At 51.0% G+C, this 26,507-nt stretch overlaps 1 protein-coding gene across 1 annotated transcript in view; it reads right to left on the reverse strand.

The window, feature by feature from the left end:
* LOC140467070 (patatin-like phospholipase domain-containing protein 2) overlaps positions 1 to 21,040 on the reverse strand; it is a 62,752-nt gene extending 41,712 nt beyond the window's left edge. The window contains exons 1-4 of the mRNA XM_072563130.1: positions 20,755 to 21,040; positions 7,723 to 7,955; positions 6,754 to 6,819; positions 1,138 to 1,344 (exon numbers count right to left, since the gene is read on the reverse strand). Of these exons, the coding sequence (XP_072419231.1) occupies positions 1,138 to 1,344; positions 6,754 to 6,819; positions 7,723 to 7,955; positions 20,755 to 21,040 (792 nt within the window). The remainder of the gene's footprint in view (positions 1 to 1,137; positions 1,345 to 6,753; positions 6,820 to 7,722; positions 7,956 to 20,754) is intronic.
* Positions 21,041 to 26,507: the final 5,467 nt, after the last annotated feature.

Raw genomic sequence — 26,507 nt, forward strand, 5'->3', positions numbered from 1 at the left:
TGTTAGCCCTGTACTCTCCATATTTCCTTCTGAAATAACTCCTGGAAAGTGGAGTCACAGGTCGATAGGATAGTGAAGAAGGCGTTTGGTGTACTTTCCTTTATTGGTCAGAGTATTGAGTACAGGAGTTGGGAGGTCATGTTGCAGCTGTACAGGACATTGGTTGGGCGACTGTTGGAATATCGTGTGCAATTCTGGTCTCCTTCCTATCGGAAAGATGTTGTGAAACTTGAAAGGGTTCAGAAAAGATTTACAAGGATGTTGCCAGGGTTGGAGGATTTGAGCTATAGGGAGAGGCAGAACAGGCTAGGGCTGTTTTCCCTGGAGTGTCGGAGGCTGAGGGGTGACCTTATAGAGGCTTACAAAATGATGAGGGGTATGGATAGGGTAAATAGGCAAAGTCTTTTCCCTGGGGTTGGGGAGTCCAGAACTTGAGGGCATAGGTTTAGGGTGAGAGGGGAAAGATATAAAAGAGACCAAAGGGGCAACTTTTTCACGCAGAGGGTGGTACGTGACTGGAATGAGCTGCCAGAGGAAGTGGTGGAGGCTGGTACAATTAAACATTTCAGAGGCATTTGGATGGGTTTATGAATAGGAAGGGTTTGGAGGGATATGGACCGGGTGCTGGCAAGTGGAGCTAGATTGGGTTGGGATACCTGGTCGGCATGTATAGGTTGGACCGAAGGATCTGTTTCCGTGCTGTACATCTCTATGACTCTAGATTCTAAATATATCCCATTATTCTGAGACAGATTTACTTGAAAGTACCTATTCCCAATCCACTCTGGCCAAATCATGTCTGATCTTATTAACACCAGCTTTCCGCTAGTTTACAAATTTGATTTCAAGCCCATTCTTGTCCCTTTCTATAACTCTGTTAGATTCAAGTTTGTTATGATCGCTGGCTCAAAATGCTCCCCATTGCTACTTCAACCACTTGCCCAGCCTTATTACCCAAGATTAAACTCAGTCGCAGTGCTGGGAGCAGTCCTTTCACCAGAGGCTAGAAGGCAGAGAGAAAAGGATAGGAAGGTGACAATGGCCTTGTGTAAGCTGGCCATTCATTGACTGTTTTCGAAAGGAGGGGAGAAGGAAGGGAACAGAGTGTGGAAGAGGGTCTCATGGGTGTCAGGTTACCTTAGATTGAGGTGGGAAGAGAGCGGATGAAACGCGATGCAGGTTCTCAGGCGATAACACGAAGCTACATTTCCCAAACCAGATGAGGAAGCAGTCAGCAGCGTTCCTGGGACAAATATCCATCTCTCCTGCAAACGGTGAAATGGTGATGGTGTTTCTCGCATCGTCTAAAGGCTGTATGTTGGTAAACCCTCCGTCAACATATCGCTGCCAAAGGAATCGCAGACACTAACATTCACTGTCACCCAAAGCATGGTCCAACCCAGACTCACCATTGATTGCACTCCCTGGGCCTTGTTAAAATATTAAAAAATAAAACTGGACTCTCCAGTACAAGTTGTTCAAATGCTTTGAAATCTCGTAGGGTTAAAACAGAAGCATGTTTGCAATCGGTTGGGGGCTCAGGTTAACTATTTTATTCTTTTAACCTGATCCCCTCACCCCAATCACCGGGAGCTTAGAATTCTCTCATGTTTCAATAAATGAAACATTTTTCAGGAAACAGTTCTGATTAGAAGAGAAATTAACATTTCAAGATTACGTAGTTATAATCACACAATGTATAATCACTGGTCAATCTAATATTGTACTATCTTAACTGCAACAAATGTAGATTTTAGGATTATGTGCATCTGCTTAGCTTCACTTAATAAAGAAATGCACTATGGGGTTCTGAACAGAATGAAGGTTCGAGCTTTCTTGAGCGGCTGCAGTCCATGTGCTGTGGGTACACCAACAGTGATGTCAGGGAGGGAGTATGGGGATTTTCACCCATTGACAGTGGAGGAAGAGCGATATATTTCCAAGTCGGGATGGTGAGTGGCTTGGAGGGGAACTTGCTGGTAATAATATTCCCATATATCTGCTGCCCTTGTCCTTCTAGATGGAAGTGGTTGTGGGTTTGGAAGGTGTGTTCTGAGGATCATTGGTGAAATCCTACAGTGCATCTTGTAGATAACAATAGATATGTACTATTGAGCATTGATGGTGGATGGAGTGGATGTTTATAGTGCTAATAAACAGGCTGCTTTGTCCTGGATGGTATTAAGCTTCTTGAGTATTGTTGGAACTGCACTCATCCAGGCAAATGGGGAGTATGCCATCAGACTGCTGACTTGTGCCTTGTAGGTGGACTTGGAGAGTCAGGAGGTGAGTTACTCACCACAGTATTCCGAGCCTCTGACCTGTTCTTATGGCCGCTATATTCATATGGTGAGCCCAGTTAAGTTCTTTGTCAATGGTAACCCCCAGGATGTTGATAGTGGGAGATAAGGTGATGGTAACACCATTGATTGTCAAAGGCCAGTGTTTAGATTGTTTCTTATTAGTGATGGTCATAGCCTGGTGCTTGTGTGACTCAAATGTTACTTGTCAGCCCAAGCCTGGATACTGCCCAAATCTTGTTACATTTGAGCATGGCCCTGTTTCAGTATCTGAGGAGTCATGAATGGTGCTGAACATTGTGCAATCATTGGCGAATACCCCCACTTCTGACCTTATGCTGGAGGGAAGGTCATTGATGAAGCAGCTGAAAATTGTTGGGCCTAGGACACTACCCTGAGGGACTCCTGTAGAGATCTCCTGGAGCTGAGGTGTCTGACCTCCAACAACTACAATTATCTTCCTATGTGTCAGGTATGACTCCAATCAGTGGAGAATCTGTCCCCTAATGCCCATTTATCCCAGTTATGTTAGAGGTCCTTGATGTGACATTCAGTCAACTACAGCCTCGATGTTCAATTGAACTGCACGCAGTTAATTACATTCTTAACCAGCCCATTATAGCGAGGAAATCCCCTTCAATTGTTTCTTTCCCATTGTACGCAATTACCCCATATACCTCAAATATCTATTCTTCACCCACAAAACCCCACCATAGGCTGCAAGATCCATTGTATATGACAGATGGTTGGTCACGTACAATGCAGCTGTATCATCTGTTTCTCTGGAGGATGAAATCATTGCTTACACCAATGTCTCACACCCTGGCCTGTAAACGATATTGTGATGTCTCTTCACAAACTCGCGTATTCATATCAAGATGTTGGAGTTATCCTGGCTCAAGTTGAGATAATTGTCTACATGCTCACTGACTGTGTTGTATCATTTTCTTCTTTCTTTTCAATAAGGTAACATGTGTATGTGGTTGGGTGATGGAGCGACAGTGTGTAGCCACCAGTGAGGGTAAACCTTGAGAAGTGCCATGTAAATTTAACATGACTACCTGAAATCTTGGTAAACAAATTGTATTTAATGATCATAGACAGTGCATGACAAACAGTACCTTCTCCACGACCATTAGATTGGGGGAAGTGAGGGGAGAGCTGGCTTGTTGAACAACCCACTTCCTGGACAACTTGGAAAGGTACAGTGTACTGCAGGCAATGTGTTGGGAAAATACCAAACATCCTGACTATCACCATTAATGTGTCAATGACTGCTGCACTCGTGGTGTCTTGGAGTTGGCTCACAAAGGGGATTTTGGTGAAATAGCTACCATGAAATAATGGAACATATCAGTTACAACTTTGCGCCATGACTCAGAAAGAACCTCAATGTGGAGTGAGAGGTTCTCTCGGAGGCTGAAGTTGTTCAGTTGGTTAAGGTTCTTACTGCTGCTGGGTCAGTAGATGGGTCACTCCATGCTGATGGGAAACTCAGCATGGAGTGACTGCAGGCCCAATGGCTAAAGCAGGACTGTAATTTGGAATGTTAACGTTATTTCTTACTCACTACATTATGCTGGTAAGAACTGTAATGTTGAACTTTTAACTTATTTCTTCATTTTTCTTTAATTGTCGTCATTCACCTTGTACCTAAGATGAGGCTGTGAATAGTGACATTGTACACTTTTCACTGTGCTCCTGTATACCTGTACCTGAGTACACGGGACAATAAAACCTCATTCTAAGAAAGTTTACAAAGTCAAACCCTGGCAGCATTAGCTCCAAGGTGCTCTTTCAGGTATTTCAGGTCTCTCAGACAGTATAGTTCACCACTGGAGGGTCCCTTGATCAGCACCACTGGCTCCCTCACAGATTTAACACACCAGTTTAATCCACTTAGTCACAGTGGAATCAGACCATTGCAGAACAGATGAGGAAAAGATGGTCAAAAAGCTTAATTCAAGAATGTTACTTTCCCAGTGGGGAAGAGAATGTACGTGGCAGCATAGAATGGGAGCTGAAAACAGAAAGAGGTACGCACAGGTATAACTTCATTCGATGGGAATTAAAGGTTTCACTTTCTAACACTTAAATATGGAAATAGGACAGGATTGAGTAAATTATCAACCCAACAGGGCACCATAACTTTTTGGTTGTTGTTGATGCCTATAACATTCTGACATGGTCTTTTCCCATCAGCACCTGATGCGAGGGGGGTAGGAAATGTTACCCTCTATCAGATTCTCCACACCATTTACTGAAAACAGCAGAGCAATCAATTTATAAAAAAAACTCAAAAAAATCCAAAACACCATAAACAAACACAAAGACCTTTAAAAACAGCACAGAGTCGATTTAATGTGACCTACAATGTTGATTTCAGGCACCAGTGAATAGAATGGCATATTAAGAGCACAAGGACACCATGTGATCATGTGGCTCAGAGCAAGAAATGGGAAACAACAGGATTAACAATGACAGGCTAAATCCTCTCTTTGTAAAGCATAGCGATCGATATATGTTTCTCATCCAGCAATCTGCAGATACACAGACCACAAACAGACCCTGAGGCATGGTAACTGGGAGCAACCAAGCTGCACAGATTTCATATTTACAATAGATCACAGAGACACCAGGAAGAGTCAAAAGTCCTTAAGGAGAACAGGCAGAAAATCAGAAAAGGAAGAAAAATGAAAGGAAGAAAAAATGACCCTGGGTAGAAACTGGAATTTCACTAACTTTAAAATCCTTAAACACATTGCTTAAAATTAAGACAGACATTTTGCATTACATGATCTAATGATACAAGTTTGAAGTCTTGAAAATAATTAATTTCTTATTAAATAATTTAAATGCTTTGTAGCCTCCCCCGCCTTTGACTACCCATATTTAAAATGTCTGTCTGCATGCATTTCCTGTCCACAGCACCGTATTTCCTGTTGTCAAATTCACTGTTTTCGTTATCTTTTCTCGACATTAAATTCCTATTACCACATTTAAAATGGAAGTTGCTCATGTGACCAGTGTACTGCCAGTCATGTGCTAGATACTTGCTTCACTTTATCCTGGGTATAGAGACAAGAAAAAGTCACTTAGTCTTTCAAGCCGGTTCCACCTTATTCAATATGATCATGGTTGATTTTCTATCTAACTCCATAGCTGTTGGATTTTGAATGGTATTAAGGGTGTTAACAATCTCAGTTCTGAAGTTGATCGAACATCAACTGAAACGTGTGGAAGAGTGTTTCAAATGCTGTCACCCTGTTTGCTTCATGTTTCCTAATTTCACACTTGACATGTCTGGTTCTAACATTTTCACCGTCTAGTCCCTGATATAAACTTTGACACTCTGTCCAACTGACGGGTTTCTCTCTATCGACCTTAACCTTTTCCTTAAAAATTCAATCAGATCACTCCTAATCTTCCAAAGTTCAGCGAGTCCAGCCCAAGTTTATTTAATCAGTCCCAATAGTTTAACAATTAGAGTCCAGGTGGCATTCTGGTCACTCTCTCCTGCACTCCATTCACCGTGAATGTGCCTTACATAAAATGTGGCACCCAGGGCTGGTCATAGTACTCTAGTTATAGCTAACAGGACGCTGACAGACAGGTGGAATGAGCAAACACAGGGATGACTAAAGTCAAGGCAGAGGGATGGTACATTTTCATTACAAAGGACAAAGAAAGACAGTCCATGTTAAATGATGTGACTCTAAAAAGTGGACGGAGAAAGAAACATGGAGGGTTTTGAGCACAAGTCAGAGGTGGCAGGACAGGTTGACAATGCCATTAAATAAACCACAGGCCTTTGGAAATCAGGATAAAATGTCAAAAATTAGGAAGGCATTCCATACTGATACAAAACATGCCTTCAGGGAGAGTGCTATGTCCATCTGGGCACTACACTCGGGAAGAGTATAGGAGGGATTTACCAGAACAGCTTGTAGGGTGACGGGGTTTCAAATGAGTGGACAGATGGGAGAAATTGGAATTGTTTTTTTCAGAATAGAGAAGGCCAAGTGCAGATTTGTTAGAGAAGCTTAAAATCATGACAGGGTTTTGGCTAGAACAAACATAAGTATGAACTATGAACAAACATGAACTATATCCAACTGTCAGTCACTAATTGAGATCACAAGATAAAAGCAGTTGACTAAAGAACCAGCAGGAACTCAAGGATTTAATTCTCAATAGTGCTGAGGGTTTGGAATGCACTGCTTGGAGTGTATTGAGTCCAGAATCAGTGGCATCTTTTAAAGTGAATTGAATAAATATTTGAAGAACAATCTTTCAGTGATGCTGGGAAAGATTGGGAAGTGGGATAAATGAATTGCTCTTTGAAGGAGTTAATAGAATTGGTCCTTTTGTCTTCTGTTTCTAAAAGGCAAAAAATATTTTTCCAGCCACAAAGCTGCAGCACAGTCTAGAGAATGGGTGAGTGACTACATACCACACCCCGGAAAGCTGGAGGGATCAGGCCACAGTAAATAGGAACAAAACAGCTACACAGCAATGCCTGTGTGAAGGAGAGATACATTTGTTACTTATTTTCATGACATTATCAAGTCTTCATCTTTTACAATTCAACTGAGGATATACAAAGTTAAAAATCACACAACACCAGGTTATAGTCCAATAGGTTTAATTGGAAGCACTAGCTTTCGGAGCGACGCTCCTTCATCAGGTGGTTGTGAAGTATAAGATGGGTAAGATGAATAAGATAAGATAAGGTGGGTAACTGAGGATGGGTAAGATAGAAAATATCCAATCAAATAGGTTCCAGGATGTGGACAATCTAAAAACAGATAATAGACCCGAACAATTCTAATCATTTTACTAACAACTTATCAACAGTAAAGTCACTTATACAAGCTCAAATTAAAATGTTAAAGTTTAAGGAATTGCTGTGAAATCACAAATGAGGTTAGAACATAAAGAAATAAACATTACGGGGAATGATAAGCTGCAAGGACAAGAATGGTATGTTCTAGGCACCGAGCCACTGAGTCAGGAGGTGACATAAAAAGCCTTTCCAGTTAAACAGTGCCTGAAGGCAGTAACTCGAGGAGAATGGGGAGGGAGAGGGAAAGAATGGGGGCAGGGGAAGAATAAATGCGTGATGGACTACAATGTCTTGGACCAGACCTAGACAACTGTATATGAAGACCTTTTCCTTGTAGCGATTTCTGTTGTTAACCGTATCCGTCCATTCAAACATAAATGAGGGTGTCCCAATACCATGGAATCAATACCCCTCAACCAGAGTACGCATCTGGAGGGGATCGAAAGGACAGTGAGAAGTGGGGCAAAGGCAGGATGTGCTTGGTATAAGGTGCAAACATTCTGCTCAGTCAGAAAAGTTCCCCAAAGCCCTGACACTTTCAACCTGAACATCAGCTGAGAAAAAGTCGATTGTTACCTGGACAAGTTCCTCATTGGAAGTGAAGTCAGAGACCAGGACGTTCTGTCCATCAGACACCCGGGTGAGGGAGATGAAAAGTCTCCCACAGGCAAGTTCATGGGCATTCTTGGGAAGATTCTCCATCAAACTTTTGCGTACAATCTGCAGTAGGTTCACTAAAGGGTGGATCGGTCCAAGGAACCATCTCCTTGACAGTCTGGCAATTCGCTTGAGGCTCTGATAGAAATGATCTGGAACATGGTCAGAAATGAATACAAGAGTGACGGGAGTCCATGAAAGGAAAAGAACCATTGGTGACAGAACACAATCAACTCTAATTGGGGGATTTGGGGGATCTGGCAAATCTTCCATTTGAAATAGGAAAATCATCTAGCAAAACAGTTAAGTACAAAATTGAAATGCTGGAAATCTGAAAGCAGAAAATGCGAGAAATATTCAGCAGATCTGGCCACAGCTAAAAGGCAACAAACCTGAGACATTAATCCGACTCAGTCCATAGGTGCTGCCAAATCCCTGGAGCATTCCAGGATTAGATTACATTACAGTGTGGAAACAGGCCCTTCGGCCCAACAAGTCCACACCGACCCGCCGAAGCGCAACCCAGACCCCTACATTAACCCCTTACCTAACACTATGGGCAATTTAGCACAGCCAATTCACCTAACCCGCACATCTTTAGACTGTGGGAGGAAACCGGAGCACCTGGAGGAAACCCACACAGACACGGGGAGAACGTGCAAACTCCACACAGTCAGTCACCTGAGGCGGGAATTGAACCCGGGTCTCTGGCGCTGTGAGGCAGCAATGCTAACCACTATGCCACCACGCCACCCACAATCTCTGACTAAATTCGACATTTGTGTATTCAAATTAACTGGTGCAAAGAAAACATGGAGGTTTAATTTTGACGCAGGTCAAGTGTGCACTCGAGAGTTATAGAAGTGGGAGGATAAATATTAACTGATACATATGAAGTCAGAAATGTTTGGGGCAGCATGCTTCTGTTCATAAATATCATCTTCTTTCTCACGTTTGCTCTTTGAGTCTGAAATGAAATTCTGACAAGTTGAAAAAGAAAGCATCACAGATAATGAGTTTTTCGGAAATAGAATGAGCCGAAAATATATCCTCAATGAACTGACAAGACATGAACAGAGAAAGAGAAATATAGAAAATAGCCAACAGGGGAGAAAGATAGTGAAAATAATTCAATTCACCTCCCCCTCTTCTCCACAACAGGATATTGATGAAGAGCGATTGTTCACCATGAATACAGTCAGAGGGGATATCACGTGCGAGTTTGTTTCAGCACAGTGGCAGGTGTGGAAATATGTTCGAGAAATTCAAAGCATAAATTTGCAGAAAGCGGGGATGGATTTGGGAGGTGACAGTGTTGTCTGGTATTTCTTGGAGGTTAAGGGAGGATGGAAAAGGGACAGTGGTAGTTTGTAGACAGAGCAGACAAGGAGTGTTTGTTTGTGGATTCGGATGACGACAGCAGATTTGATGGAGGACAGAGTCTCAATTCTACTGTCATGTTCTGGCAGGGCAGAACATTGGTTCGGCAATTTTTGGAATATGACATTCCGTTCTGGTTTCCTTGCTGGAGGAAAAATGTTGTTAAACTTGAAAAGATGTTGAAAGGGTTTACAAGGATGTTATCAGGATTGGAGGGTTTGAACTATGGGGAAAGGTTGAACAGGATGGGACTGTTTTGCCTGAAGCATCAGAGGCTGAGGGGTGACCTTATAGAGGTTTATAAAATCATGAGGGGCATGGATAGGGTAAATAGACAAACATGAAACATGAGGAACAGAGGCTCAAAGACTGGACAGGTGGAATGTTGAATGTGTCAGTGCAAGTGGCTCAGATAGGTATTTCATTTCCATCGGCTTGACATTCGGTTTACACAGGAAGCAGGATACAAAGAATAAATCAATAACAGCCTGAAGTGATTGAACCACAGGAGACAACCTGAGCAAATATTCTGGGCAGTTTAAATGGAGAGGGAGATTTAGGGAAAAGCATGAATTCAAGAGAGAAAGAACACGATGATCTAAGAAGGACACGATAATCACTGAGGACCAGAAGGTGCTTGGCATAAAAGATGAAGGAAGAAAGCAGTGAATATGTCATTGAGAAGCTTTGATGGTTGGGGGTGTGATAGAGAACAAGGAATTTGAGAGGTGTGAAACCAGCAGCAATGCTCCAAGGTAATGAAGCCAGAGAGGGACCCATCAAACTTGGTGATAAAAGACTTGTTGCCAGGCTGTCTTGGCCAAGATCTGGAAGGTTTTCCAGGCTGCAAGGCTTCAGGAAGTGGGTCACTGGCATCACCTATTGTATCTACAGCATCCCGACCAGGCCGTGACGTTATTGAAATCTTCCCATTATAAGTTTCCATCAAGCAAAACGCTTGTGAAGGGATATTCTAAGGGAGTTGCTGAGAGGGGTGTGATAAACTGAGAGTCCACGTGGTCAGTGTGGAGAGTAGGAATGGGAGCAGACTGGCAAGAGTGTGGTCACATGGGCTAGTGAGGATGGCAACAGTACGGTCTGGGGCAATTCTGAAGATTCTCCACACGAGGCAGTGACGAGAGCCTCAATGAGTCTTTCAGACCGTGCCAAGAAAGATAGAGAGAAACTGTGGGGTTTGAGGAAGTAAGACTGGCACAGTAGCAGGAAATTAGGAAAATTGAGGAATCCCAAAGGTGGGGGAGTAATGAACAAAGTGCCCGAGAGGGGAGCAATAATGTCGAAAGGGAATAATGAGAAAAAAAGATCAAAGAAGTGAAAGGTTCAGATCCAGAATGAAGCCAAAACAAGACAAAAATCAGGTTCAAACAACACAGAGAAAGGTTCTGAGGAAGGGTCATTGGACCCAAAATATTAACGCTGAATTCTCTTTGCAGATGCTGCCAAACCTGCTGAGCTATTCCAGCAACATCTGCTTTTGTTTTTGATAACCCAGAGAAAGGTTTGGAATAGATCATCCCCACTGCTAACATTCATCTTATACAGCACAGGGCAGTGCATTCAGACCATGGCTTGTGGAGAAACAAGAAGTGATCCACTTAGCTGTCACCTTCGTTGGGTTTTCCATCAGGAAGATCATGATGGAGAAGCAAACAGGAATCAGGGTTGGAATTGGGATTGTTTCTTCTCAGTTATAAAGGAAACACCCTCGGACTTCAATGGTTGGAGCTGACCAACACTCTCAATAGACAGAATCAAGATTTGATCTTTAGACAGAAGTGAACATGTTGTATTCTCCACTGTGTAGCTTCAATGACCAACCCAGTACCTCAGCACCATGGGACATGGTGGGTGATTACAGTGACTAGCTACAATTCTCCTGGGAGCCAATATCTATTGCAAAATCATAATCAACAGGGCTACATGACAGTTATCGAGGTATACAAAGAAGGCCCTTTCGTCCATCTTATCTACACCTGTCAAAATCAACCACCTAAGTATTCTAATCCTATTTTTCAGCACTAGGCCCACAGCCTTCTATACGTTGGCATCACAAGTGACCATCCAAATACTTCTTCAGTGCTAAGAGAGTTCCTGCCTCTCCGACCCTTACAGGCAGCCAGTTCCTGATTCCCACCACCCTCTGGGTGAAAGCATTTTTCCTGATTTTCCCTGGAAACTTCCTGCCCCTCACCTTCAATATACCTCTCCAGTCATTTATCATTGATAAATCCTTACAGTGTGGAAAGACTTATTCAACCATAAAGTCTGCACCGACCCTTCGATGATCGTCCCACCCAGATCCTAACCCTATAATCCCACATTTCCTATGGCTAATCCACCTGGCCTGGCCAACCCTTGAACCTATGGGCAATTTAACATGGCCAATCCACCTAACCTGCACATTCTGTGGGAGGAATCCCACACAGACCCAGGGAGAATTGCAAACTCCACACAGACAGTCGCCGAGGCTAGAGTCGAACCCAGGTCTCTGGCATTGTGAGGCAGCAGTGCCAGCCCCTGAGCCACCATACTGTCCCTCAAATGAAAGGGGCGAAGTTTCTTCCTGTCTACCCTGTGCCCCTCATAATTTTGTACATTTCAATCATATCTTCTCTCAATCTCCTCTGCCATAAGGAAAACAACTAGGAGAGAATGAGGACGACAGATGCTGGAGATCAGAGTTGAGAGGGTGGCACTGGAAAAGCACAGCAGGTCAGGCAACACCCGAGAAGCAGCAGAGTCAACATTTTGGACACATTTCTGATGAAAGGTTTATGCCCGATTCATCGACTCTCCTGCTCTTCAGATGCTGCCTGACCTGCTGTGCTTTTCCAGCACCACACTTTTCAACTCTAAAGAAAACCACCCCAGTCTGTTCAATCTTTCTGCACAGCAAACTCCCCAGCCCTGACAACATCCTGGTAAACTGCCTCTGTCCCCTCTCCACTGTTCCCACATTGCTGCCATCAAGTGGATGTCAATATTCTAGCTGTGCCCTAACCACAATTTTATACAGTTCCAGCATTACCTCCCTGCTCTTAAACTGGGCTAATAAAGGGAATCTCATCTGTCCTGATATATTACCGGACCAGGTATATACACACCAAGGTCCCTCTGATCCTCCAGGCTTCCTGGGGTGCTCCCGTTCATCAGGCGTTGCAGTTTGTGAGATTTTTCTGTGTATACATTAGCTGTCGCATTTTCCTTATTCTAACACTGCGCTTCAAGAGTTGTCCATGGAGCAGCTTTGGTAAAGATTAAGATTAGACAAGGCGCTGTAGAAACTAAAGTTTCCTGCAACTCTCAGGAGATCCCTTCAGTTCGCTCCAGCCCATTGCCCTAGACTCTCAGTGACCTGCTCTGAGCCACTTCAGTCAGTGCTTTAGGTGAGTCGGCCCATCCAGGTAGAGGGAGCAGAGATGTGTTACTGCTGCAGACATTAACCAAGCTGGACAGCAGGGAGTGTGTGTTACTGACCGAGCTGGACAGCAGGGAGAGTGTGTTACTGACCGGGCAGGACAGCGGGGAGAGTGTGTTACTGACCGAGCTGGACAGGAGGGAGAGTGTGTTACTGACTGAGCTGGACAGCGGGGAGAGTGTGTTACTGACCGGGCTGGACAGCGGGGAGAGTGTGTTACTGACCGAGCTGGACAGCAGGGAGTGTGTGTTACTGACCGGGCTGGACAGCAGGGAGAGTGTGTTACTGACCGGGCTGGAGAGCGGGGAGAGTGTGTTATTGACCGAGCTGGACAGCAGGGAGAGTGTGTTACTGACTGAGCTGGACAGCGGGGGGTGTGTGTTACTGACCGAGCTGGACAGCAGGGAGTGTGTGTTACTGACCGAGCAGGACAGCAGGGAGAGTGTGTTACTGACCGGGCTGGATAGGAGGGAGAGTGTGTTACTGACCGAGTTGGACAGCGGGGAGAGTGTGTTACTGACCGGGCTGGACAGCAGGGAGAGTGTGTTACTAACTGAGCTGGACAGCGGGGAGAGTGTGTTACTGACCGGGCTGGACAACAGGGAGAGTGTGTTACTGACCGGGCTGGACAGCAGGGAGTGTGTGTTACTGACCGAGCTGGACAGGAGGGAGAGTGTGTTACTGACCGAGCTGGACAGCAGGGAGAGTGTGTTACTGACCGAGCTGGACAGGAGGGAGAGTGTGTTACTGACCGAGCTGGACAACAGGGAGAGTGTGTTACTGACCGAGCTGGACAGCGGGGAGAGTGTGTTACTGACCGGGCTGGACAGCAGGGAGTGTGTGTTACTGACCGAGCTGGACAACAGGGAGAGTGTGTTACTGACTGAGCTGGACAGCGGGGAGTGTGTGTTACTGACCGAGCTGGACAACAGGGAGAGTGTGTTACTGACTGAGCTGGACAGCGGGGAGTGTGTGTTACTGACCGAGCTGGACAGCAGGGAGAGTGTGTTACTGACCGAGCTGGGCAGTGGGGAGAGTGTGTTACTGACCGAGCTGGACAGCGGGGAGAGTGTGTTACTGACCGAGTTGGACAGCAGGGAGAGTGTGTTACTGACCGAGCTGGACAGGAGGGAGAGTGTGTTACTGACCGAGTTGGACAGCAGGGAGAGTGTGTTAGACAATAGACAATAGACAATAGATGCAGGAGTAGGCCATTCAGCCCTTCGAGCCCTTCGAGTGTTACTGACTGGGTTGGACAGCAGGGAGAGTGTGTTACTGACCGAGCTGGACAGCGGGGAGTGTGTGTTACTGACCGAGCTGGACAGCGGGGAGTGTGTGTTACTGACCGGGCTGGACAGCAGGGAGAGTGTGTTACTGACCGGGCTGGACAGCGGGGAGAGTGTGTTATAGAGTCGTAGAGATGTACAGCATGGAAATAGACCCTTCGGTCCATGCCAACCAGATATCCCAATCCAATCTAGCCCCACCTGCCAGCACCTGGCCCATATCCCTCCAAACCCTTCCTATTCATATACCCATCCAAATTCCTCTTAAATGTTGCAATTGTACCAGCCTCCACCACATCCTCTGGCAGTTCATTCCATACATGTACCACCCACTGTGTGAAAAAGTTGCCCCTTAGGTCTCTTTTATATCTTTCCCCTCTCACCCTAAACCTATGCCCTCTAGTTCTGGACTCCCCCACCCCAGGGAAAAGTCTTTGTCTATTTATCCTATCCATGCCCCTCATACTTTTGTAAACCTCGATAAGGTCACCCCTCAGCCTCCGACACTCCAGGGAAAACAGCCCCAGCCTGTTCAGCCTCTCCCTGTAGCTCAGATCCTCCAACCGTGGCAACATCCTTGAAAATCTTTTCTGAACCCTTTCAAGTTTCACAACATCTTTCCGATAGGAAGGAGACCAGAATTGAATGCAATATTCCAACAGTGGCCTAACCAATGTCCTGTTCAGTCGCAAACATGACCTCCCAACTTCTGTACTCAATACTCTTGACCAATAAAGGAAAGCATACCAAACACCATCTTCACTATCCTATGTACCCGCGACTCCAATTGCAAGGAGCTATGAACCTGCACTTCAAGGTCTCTTTGTTCAGCAACACTCCCTAGGACCTTACCATTAAGTGTGTAAGTCCTGCTAAGATTTGCTTTCCCAAAATGCAGCACCTCGTATTTATCTGAATTAAACTCCATCTGCCAATTCTCAGCCCATTGGCCCATCTGGTCCAGATCCTGTTGTAAATCTGAGGTAACCCTCTTCGCTGTCCACTACACCTCCAATTTTGGTGTCATCTGCAAACTTACTAACTGTACCTCTTATGCTTGCATCCAAATTTTTATGTAAATGACAAAGAGTAGAGGGCACCGCACCAATCCTTCTGGCACTCCACTGGTCACAGGCCTCCAGTCTGAAAAACAACCCTCCACCACCACCCTCTGTTTTCTACCTTTGAGCCAGTTCTGTATCCAAATGGCTAGTTCTCCCTGTATTCTATGAGATCTAACCTTGCTAATCAATCTCCCATGAGGAACCTTGTCGAACGCCTGACTGAAGTCCATATCGATCACATCTACTGCTCTGCCCTCATCAATCTTCTTTGTTACTTCATCAAAAAACGTCAATCAAGTTTGTGAGACATGATTTCCCATGCACAAAGCCATGTTGACTATCCCGAATCAGTCCTTGCCTTTCCAAATACATGTACATCCTGTCCCTCAGGATTCCCTCCAACAACTTGTCCACCACCGAGGTCAGGCTCACCAGTCTATAGTTCCCTGGCTTGTCTTTACCACCTTCTTAAACAGTGGCACCACATTTGCCAACCTCCAGTCTTCCGGCATCTTACCTGTGACTATCGATGATACAAATATCTCAGCAAGAGGCCCAACAATCACTTCTCTAGCTTCCCACAGAGTTCTCGGGTACACCTGATCAGGTCCTGGGGATTTATCCACCTTTACCCGTTTCAAGACATCCAGTACTTCCTCCTCTGTAATCTGGACATTTTGCAAGATGTCACCATCTATTTCCCTACAGTCTATATCTTCCATAACCTTTTCCACAGTAAATACTGATGCAAAATATTCATTTAGTATCTCCCCCATTTTCTGTGGCTCCACACAAAGGCCACCTTGCTGACCTTTGAGGGGCCCTATTCTCTCCCTGGTGACCCTTTTGTCCTTAAAGTATTTGTAAAACCCCTTTGGATTCTCCTCAATTCTATTTGCCAAAGCTATCTCATGTCCCCTTTTTGCCCTCCTGATTTCCCTCTTAAGTATACTCCTACTGCCTTTATACTCTTCTATTCCCTATACTCCAACATTCCCTATAGTTACCAGCCTTCCCATTCACCCTGACAGGAATATACTTTCTCTGGATTCTTATTATCTCATTTCTTAAGGCGTCTGAAGGCTCGGTGTCACTGACAGAGCAGGACAGCAGGGAGAGTGTGTTACTGACCGAGCAGGACAGCAGAGAGAGTGTGTTACTGACCGAGCAGGACAACAGGGAGAGTGTGTTACTGACCGAGCTGGACAGCGGGGAGTGCATGTTACTGACCGAGCTGGACAGCGGGGAGTGTGTGTTACTGACCGAGCTGGACAGGAGGGAGTGTGTGTTACTGACCGAGCTGGACAGCAGGGAGAGTGTGTTACTGACCGAGCTGGACAGCGGGGAGAGTGTGTTACGGACCGAGCTGGACAGCAGGGAGTGTGTGTTACTGACCGAGCTGGACAGGAGGGAGAGTGTGTTACTGACCGAACTGGACAGCAGGGAGAGTGTGTTACTGACCGAGGTTGACAGCAGGGAGAGTGTGTTACTGACCGAGCTGGACAGCGGGGAGAGTGTGTTACTGACCGAGGTTGACAGCAGGGAGTGTGTGTTACTGACCGAGCTGGACAGGAGGGAGATTTTGTTACTGACCGAGCTGGACAGCAGGGAGTGTGTGTTACTGACCGAGGTTGACAGCGGGGAGAGTGTGTTACTGACCGGGCTGGACAGCAGGGAGTGTGTGTTACTGACCGAGCAGGACAGCAGGGAGAGTGTGTTACTGACCGAGCTGGACAGCAGGGAGTGTGTGTTACTGACCGAGCTGGACAGCAGGGAGAGTGTGTTACTGACCGAGCTGGACAGGAGGGAGAGTGTGTTACTGACCGAGCTGGACAGCAGGGAGAGTGTGTTACTGACCGAGCTGGACAGCGGGGAGAGTGTGTTACTGACCGAGCTGGACAGCGGGGAGAGTGTGTTACTGACCGAGCTGGACAGCGGGGAGTGTGTGTTACTGACCGAGCTGGACAGCGGGGAGAGTGTGTTACTGACCGAGCTGGACAGCAGGGAGTGTGTGTTACTGACTGAGCTGGACAGGAGGGAGTGTGTGTTACTGACCGAGCTGGACAGCGGGGAGAGTGTGTTACTGACCGAGCTGGACAGCAGGGAGTGTGTGTTACTGACCGAGGTTGACAGCAGGGAGAGTGTGTTACTGACCGGGCTGGACAGGAGGGAGAGTGTGTTACTGACCGGGCTGGACAGCGGGGAGAGTGTGTTACTGACCGAGGTTGACAGCGGGGAGAGTGTGTTACTGACTGAGCTGGACAGCAGGGAGAGTGTGTTATTGACCGAGTTGGACAGCGGGGAGAGTGTGTTACTGACCGAGCTGGACAGCAGGGAGTGTATGTTACTGACCGAGGTTGACAGCAGGGAGAGTGTGTTACTGACCGAGCTGGACAGCGGGGAGTGTGTGTTACTGACCGAGCTGGACAGGAGGGAGAGTGTGTTACTGACCGAGCTGGACAGCGGGGAGAGTGTGTTACTGACTGAGCTGGACAGCGGGGAGAGTGTGTTACTGACCGGGCTGGACAGCGGGGAGAGTGTGTTACTGACCGGGCTGGACAGCAGGGAGAGTGTGTTACTGACCGAGCTGGACAGCGGGGAGAGTGTGTTACTGACCGGGCTGGACAGCAGGGAGAGTGTGTTACTGACCGAGCTGGACAGCGGGGAGAGTGTGTTACTGACCGAGGTTGACAGCGGGGAGAGTGTGTTACTGACTGAGCTGGACAGCAGGGAGAGTGTGTTATTGACCGAGCTGGACAGCGGGGAGAGTGTGTTACTGACCGAGCTGGACAGGAGGGAGAGTGTGTTACTGACCGAGCTGGACAGGAGGGAGAGTGTGTTACTGACCGAGCTGGACAGCAGGGAGTGTGTGTTACTGACCGGGCTGGACAGCGGGGAGAGTGTGTTACTGACCGGGCTGGACAGCAGGGAGAGTGTGTTACTGACCGAGCTGGACAGCGGGGAGAGTGTGTTACTGACCGGGCTGGACAGCAGGGAGAGTGTGTTACTGACCGAGCTGGACAGCGGGGAGAGTGTGTTACTGACCGGGCTGGACAGCAGGGAGAGTGTGTTACTGACCGAGCTGGACAGCGGGGAGTGTGTGTTACTGACCGAGGTTGACAGCGGGGAGAGTGTGTTACTGACTGAGCTGGACAGCAGGGAGAGTGTGTTATTGACCGAGCTGGACAGCGGGGAGAGTGTGTTACTGACCGAGGTTGACAGCAGGGAGAGTGTGTTACTGACCGGGCTGGACAACAGGGAGAGTGTGTTACTGACCGAGGTTGACAGCGGGGAGAGTGTGATACTGACCGAGCTGGACAGCGGGGAGAGTGTGTTACTGACCGAGCTGGACAGCGGGGAGAGTGTGTTACTGACTGAGCTGGACAGCAGGGAGAGTGTGTTACTGACCGAGGTTTACAGCGGGGAGAGTGTGTTACTGACCGAGCAGGACAGCAGGGAGAGTGTGTTACTGACCGAGCTGGACAGGAGGGAGAGTGTGTTACTGACCGAGCTGGACAGGAGGGAGAGTGTGTTACTGACCGAGCTGGACAACAGGGAGAGTGTGTTACTGACCGAGCTGGACAGCAGGGAGTGTGTGTTACTGACCGGGCTGGACAGGAGGGAGAGTGTGTTACTGACCGAGCTGGACAGCAGGGAGTGTGTGTTACTGACCGAGCAGGACAGCAGGGAGTGTGTTACTGACCGAGCTGGACAGCGGGGAGTGTGTGTTACTGACCGAGGTTGACAGCGGGGAGAGTGTGTTACTGACTGAGCTGGACAGCAGGGTGAGTGTGTTATTGACCGAGCTGGACAGCGGGGAGAGTGTGTTACTGACCGAGGTTGACAGCAGGGAGAGTGTGTTACTGACCGAGCTGGACAGCAGGGAGAGTGTGTTACTGACCGAGGTTGACAGCGGGGAGAGTGTGTTACTGACCGAGCAGGACAGCAGGGAGAGTGTGTTATTGACCGAGCTGGACAGCAGGGAGAGTGTGTTACTGACCGAGCAGGACAGCAGGGAGAGTGTGTTACTGACCGAGGTTGACAGCGGGGAGAGTGTGTTACTGACCGAGTTGGACAGCAGGGAGAGTGTGTTACTGACCGAGCTGGACAGGAGGGAGAGTGTGTTACTGACTGAGCTGGACAGGAGGGAGAGTGTGTTACTGACCGAGCTGGGCAGGAGGGAGAGTGTGTTACTGACTGAGTTGGACAGCAGGGAGAGTGTGTTACTGACTGAGCTGGACAGGAGGGAGAGTGTGTTACTGACCGAGTTGGACAGCGGGGAGAGTGTGTTACTGACCGAGTTGGACAGCAGGGAGAGTGTGTTACTGACCGAGTTGGACAGCGGGGAGAGTGTGTTACTGACCGGGCTGGACAGCAGGGAGAGTGTGTTACTGACCGAGCTGGGCAGGAGGGAGAGTGTGTTACTGACCGAGCTGGACAGCAGGGAGTGTGTGTTACTGACCGGGCTGGACAGGAGGGAGAGTGTGTTACTGACCGAGCTGGACAGGAGGGAGAGTGTGTTACTGACCGAGTTTGACAGCGGGGAGAGTGTGTTACTGACCGAGTTTGACAGGAGGGAGAGTGTGTTACTGACCGAGCTGGACAGGAGGGAGAGTGTGTTACTGACCGAGCTGGGCAGGAGGGAGAGTGTGTTACTGACTGAGCTGGACAGGAGGGAGAGTGTGTTACTGACCGAGTTGGACAGCAGGGAGAGTGTGTTACTGACTGAGCTGGACAGGAGGGAGAGTGTGTTACTGACCGAGTTGGACAGCGGGGAGAGTGTGTTACTGACCGAGTTGGACAGGAGGGAGAGTGTGTTACTGACCGAGTTGGACAGCGGGGAGAGTGTGTTACTGACCAGGCTGGACAGCAGGGAGAGTGTGTTACTGACCGAGCTGGGCAGGAGGGAGAGTGTGTTACTGACCGAGCTGGACAGCAGGGAGTGTGTGTTACTGACCGGGCTGGACAGGAGGGAGAGTGTGTTACTGACCGAGCTGGACAGGAGGGAGAGTGTGTTACTGACCGAGTTTGACAGCGGGGAGAGTGTGTTACTGACCGAGTTTGACAGCGGGGAGAGTGTGTTACTGACTGAGCTGGACAGCAGGGAGTGTGTGTTACTGACCGGGCTGGACAGCGGGGAGAGTGTGTTACTGACCGAGCTGGACAGGAGGGAGAGTGTGTTACTGACCGAGGTTGACAGCAGGGAGAGTGTGTTGCTGACCGAGTTTGACAGCGGGGAGAGTGTGTTACTGACCGAGTTTGACAGCGGGGAGAGTGTGTTACTGACCGAGTTTGACAGCAGGGAGAGTGTGTTACTGACCGAGGTTGACAGCGGGGAGAGTGTGTTACTGACCGAGGTTGACAGCGGGGAGTGTGTGTTACTGACCGAGGTTGACAGCGGGGAGAGTGTGTTACTGACCGAGTTTGACAGCGGGGAGAGTGTGTTACTGACCGAGTTTGACAGCGGGGAGAGTGTGTTACTGACTGAGCTGGACAGCGGGGAGAGTGTGTTACTGACCGAGGTTGACAGCGGGGAGTGTGTGTTACTGACCGAGTTTGACAGCGGGGAGAGTGTGTTACTGACCGAGTTTGACAGCGGGGAGAGTGTGTTACTGACCGAGCTGGACAGCGGGGAGAGTGTGTTACTGACCGAGGTTGACAGCGGGGAGAGTGTGTTACTGACCGAGGTTGACAGCGGGGAGAGTGTGTTACTGACCGAGGTTGACAGCGGGGAGAGTGTGTTACTGACCGAGGTTGACAGCAGGGAGTGTGTGTTACTGACCGAGGTTGACAGCACAGACAACAGCAGCAGCGATGAGGGAGCCGCCAGAAGCTCCGTACACTCTGGGCGCTGTCTCCAGCAGCTCCGGGGTATTCTCCAGCAGACACTCTGCCGCTCCCAGGTGGTAGGTGACCAGGAACCCACTGCCAGCGAAAGACAGTGCCCGGTGCAGGCGGAGCCCAGCTGCTGGGGTAAGGGGCTGCTGCTCCCTGGGTGACTCCTGCCCGGCTCTGGGTGACTCCTGCCCGGCCACTGGCGGGACCAACAACCCGCTGCTCCCCTCCATTCGGCCCGGCAGCGGCAGGATGTCCCAAAGCAGGAGGCAGCTCCACTTCCCACATCCCCCACCCCCGGGATCTCCCTCCAATCCCCAGTTCCTGCATTCCCGACACCCCTCCCCTCTCAGACCCCTCCCTCTGGGGGGGGGGGGGAGTTAAATGTCCCTGGAAAACCTTCCCCCCTCCACCTCTGAGCCCTGATGCCCCCTTCCCCCTGCCCCTGTCCCCAGCCCCTGTCCCCAGCCCCCTGTCCCCTGTCCCCAGCCCCTGTCCCCTGTCCCCAGCCCCTGTCCCCTGTCCCCAGCCCCTGTCCCCAGCCCCTGTCCCCTGTCCCCAGCCCCTGCCCCCTGTCACCTGCCCCTGCCCCCCAGCACTTGTCCCTGCCCCTGTCCACAGCCCCTCCCCCGTCCCCAGCCCCTGCCCATGTCCCCAGCCCCTGCCCCCTGCCCATGTCTGCTGCCCTTGTCCCCTGCCCCCATCCGCACCCACCCCCAACACCGTCCCCTCCCACCCCTAACCCCATCCACACCCACCCCCAACCCCATCCACACCCACCCCCAACACCGTCCACTCACACCCCCAACACCGTCCACTCACACCCCCAACACCGTCCACTCCCACCCCCAACACCGTCCACTCACACCCCCAGCACCGTCCACTCTCACCCCCAACACCGTCCCCTCCCACCCCCAATACCATCCACTTCCACCCCCAACACCATCTGCTCCCACCCCCAACCTCATCAACTCCCCCCCCAAAACCATCCATTCCTATCCCCAACACGATCCGCTCCCACCCCCAATACCATCCACTTCCACCCCCAACATCATCTGCTCCCATCCCCAACACCATACACTCCCAACTGCAACACCGTCCGCTCCCACCCCTAACCCCATCCACACCCACCCCCAATACCGTCCACTCCCACGCCCAACAACATCCGCTCCCAACACCAACCCCATCCACTCCCACCCCCAACACTGTCCACTCCCAACCCCAACATTGTCCACTCCCTCCCCAACATCATCTGCTCCCATCCCCAACACCATACACTCCCACCTGCAACATCGTACACTCCCACCCCTAACTCCATCCGCTCCCACCCCCATCACCGTCCGCTCCCACCCCCAACACCATCTGCCCTCCCCAACACCGTCCTCTCCCACCCCCAGCCCCATCCGTTCCCACCCCCAACCCCATCCACTCCCACGCCCAACAACATCCGCTCTCACCCCCAACACCGTCCTGTCCCACCCCCGACTCTGGCCACTCACAACCCCAGTATCATCCACTCCCACCCCAACACCCTCCGCTCCCATCCCCAACGCCGTCCACTCCCACACCCAGCAACATCCTCTCCCACCCCCAACAAAATCCACTCCCACCCCCAACACCGTCCTCTCCCACCCCAAACACCATCCGCTCCCAACCCCAACCCCATTCACTCCCACCCACAACACCGTCCTCTCCCACCCCCAACCCCATTCACTCCCACCCACAACACTGTCCACTCCCAACCCCAACACTGTCCTCTCCCACCCCCAACCCCATTCACTCCCACCCCCAACACTGTCCACTCCCACCCCCAACACTGTCCACTCCCAACCCCAACACCGTCCTCTCCCACCCCCAACCCCATCCACTCCCACCCCCAACACTGTCCACTCCCAACCCCAACACCATCCTCTCCCACCCCCAACCCCATTCACTCCCACCCCCAACACTGTCCACTCCCAACCCCAACACCGTCCTCTCCCACCCCCAACCCCATTCACTCCCACCCCCAACACTGTCCACTCCCAACCCCAACACCGTCCTCTCCCACCCCCAACCCCATCCACTCCCACCCACAACCCCATCTGCTCCCATCCCCATCACCATCCACTCCCACCCCCAACACCGTCCATTCTGGCCCCCAACATCATCCAGTCCCATCCCCAACACCATCCACTCCCATTCCAAACACCGTCCTCTCCCACCCTCAACCCCGACCACTTCCACCCCCAACCCCGTCCACTCCCACCCCCAACACCGTCCACTTCCACCCCCAACCCCGTCCACTCCCACCCCCAACACCGTCCACTTCCACCCCCAACACCGTCCACTTCCATCCCCAACACCGTCCACTTCCACCCCCAACACGGTCCACTTCCATCCCCAACACCGTCCACTTCCATCCCCAACACGGTCCACTTCCACCCCCAACACGGTCCACTTCCATCCCCAACACCGTCCACTTCCACCCCCAACACCGTCCACTTCCACCCCCAACACGGTCCACTTCCACCCCCAACACCATCCACTCCCATCCCCAACACCGTCCACTTCCACCCCCAACACGGTCCACTTCCATCCCCAACACCGTCCACTTCCATCCCCAACACCGTCCACTCCCATCCCCAACACCGTCCACTTCCACCCCCAACACGGTCCACTTCCATCCCCAACACCGTCCACTCCCACCCCCAACACCATCCACTTCCACCCCCAACACTGTCCACTTCCACCCCCAACACCATTCACTCCCGCCCCCAACACCGTCCACTTCCACCCCCAACCCCATCAGCTCCCACACCCAAGCCCATCTGCTCCCACCCCCAACACCATCCACTCCCACCCCCACCATCCACTTCCACCCCCAACACCATCCACTCCCACCCCTAACACCGGGCACTGCCACCCCCCACGCCGTCCACTTCACCTCCAACACAGTCCGCTCCCACCCCAACACCGTCCACTCCCAACTACAACACCGTCCACTCCCACCCCCAACACCAACAACACCCACCCCCAATCCCATCCGCTCCCATGCCCAACACCGTCTACTTCCACCCCCAACACCGTCTACTTCCACCCCCAACACCGTCCGCTCCCACCCCCAACCCCGTCCAATTCCACCCCCAACCCCGTCCAATTCCACCCCCAACCCCGTCCACTCCCACCCCCAATACCGTCCATTTCCATCCCCAACACCATCCACTTCCATCCCCAACACCGTCCGCTCACACCACCAACACCGTCCACTCCCACCCCCAACACCGCCCACTCCCACCCACAACATCGTCCTCTCCCACCCCAAACACCGTCCACTCCCACCCCAACACCATCCACTTCCATCCCCAACACGGTCCACTTCCACACGCAACACCGTCCACTCCCACCCCCAACACCGTCCACTTCCGTCCCCCACACCGTCCACTTCCACCCTAAACACCGTCCATTCCCACCCTAAACACCGTCCACTTCCACCCCCAACACTGTCCACTCCCATCCCCAACACCGTCCACTACCGTCCCATGCACTGCCCACTTCCACCCCCCACAGCATCCATTCCCACCCCGAACACTGTCCGCTCCCACCCCAACACCGTCCACTCCCAACTACAACACCATCCACTCCCACCCCCAACACCAACAACGCCCACCCCCAATCCCATCCACTCCCATGCCCAACACCGTCCACTCCCACCCCCAACACCGTCCACTCCCACCCACAACATCGTCCTCTCCCACCCCAAACACTGTCCACTCCCACCCCAACACCATCCACTTCCGTCCCCCACACCGTCCACTTCCACCCTAAACACCGTCTACTTCCGTCCACAACACCATCCACTTCCACACCCAACACCGCCACTTCCGTCCCCCACACCGTCCACTTCCACCCGCAACACCGTCCATTCCAACCCCCAACACCATCCACTCTCAAACCCAACACCATCTGCTCCCACCTGCAACACCGTCCACTCCCAACCCCAACACCGTCCACTTCCATCCCCAACACGGTCCACTTCCACGTACAAGATAATGCATGGCTTGGAAAGGGTGGACGCTAGGAAATTGTTTCCGTTAGGTGAGGAGACTAGGACCCGTGGACACAGCCTTAGAATTAGTGGGGGTAAATTCAGAACAGAAATGCGGAGACATTTCTTCAGCCAGAGAGTGGTGGGCCTGTGGAATTCATTGCCACAGAGTGCAGTGGAGGCCGGGACGCTAAATGTCTTCAAGGCAGAGATTGATAGATTCTTGTTGTCTTGGGGAATTAAGGGCTACGGGGAGAATGTGGGGAAGTGGAGTTGAAGTGCCCAGCAGCCATGATCGAATGGCGGAGTGGACTCGATGGGCCGAATGGCCTTACTTCCACTCCTATGTCTTATGGTCTTAACCCCGTCCACTCCCACCCCTAACACCGTCCAATTCCACCACCAACACCGTCCACTTCCATCCCCAACACCGTCCGCTCACACCCCCAACACCGTCCACTCCCACCCCCAACACCGTCCACTCCCACCCCCAACACCGTCCACTCCCACCCCCAACACCATCCGCTCACAACCCCAACACCATCCACTCCCACCCCCAACACCGTCCGCTCACACCCCCAACACCGTCCACTCCCACCCCCAACACCGTCCGCTCACACCCCCAACACCGTCCACTCCCACCCCCAACACCGTCCACTCCCACCCCCAACACCGTCCACTCCCACCCCCAACACCGTCCGCTCACACCCCCAACACCGTCCACTCCCACCCCCAACACTGTCCGCTCACACCACCAACACCGTCCACTCCCACCCCCAACACCGTCCTCTCCCACCCCAAACACTGTCCACTCCCACACCAACACCATCCACTTCCATCCCCAACACCGTCCATTTCCATCCCCAACACCGTCCACTCCCACCCACAACATCGTCCACTCCCACCCCAACACCATCCACTTCCATCCCCAACACGGTCCACTTCCACACCCAACACCGTCCACTCCCACCCCCAACACCGTCCACTTCCGTCCCCCACACCGTCCACTTCCACCCTAAACACCGTCCATTCCCACCCCCAACACCATCCACTTCCACCCCCAACACTGTCCACTTCCACCCCCAACACCGTCCACTCCCACCCCAACAACGTCCACTTCCGTCCCCCACACCGTCCACTTCCACCCTAAACACCGTCCACTCCCACCCCCAACACCGTCCACTCCCCCCCCCAACACCGTCCACTTCCACCCCCAACACCGTCCGCTCCCACCCCAACACCATTCACTCCCACCCCCAACACTGTCCACTTCCACCCCCAACACCGTCCACACCCACCCCCAACACCGTCCACTCCCAACTACAACACCGTCCACTCCCACCCCCAACACCAACAACACCCACCCCCAATCCCATCCGCTCCCATGCCCAACACCGTCCACTTCCACCCCCAACACCGTCTACTTCCACCCCCAACACCGTCCGCTCCCACCCCCAACACCGTCCACTCCCACCCCCAACCCCGTCCACTCCCACCCCCAACACCGTCCACTCCCACCCCCAATACCGTCCATTTCCATCCCCAACACCATCCACTTCCATCCCCAACACCGTCCGCTCACACCACCAGCACCGTCCACTCCCACCCCCAACACTGTCCTCTCCCACCCCTAACACCGTCCAATTCCACCACCAACACCGTCCACTTCCATC

Source organism: Chiloscyllium punctatum, chromosome 45 (genome assembly GCF_047496795.1).
Source record: "Chiloscyllium punctatum isolate Juve2018m chromosome 45, sChiPun1.3, whole genome shotgun sequence".
Lineage (NCBI taxonomy): Eukaryota > Metazoa > Chordata > Chondrichthyes > Orectolobiformes > Hemiscylliidae > Chiloscyllium > Chiloscyllium punctatum.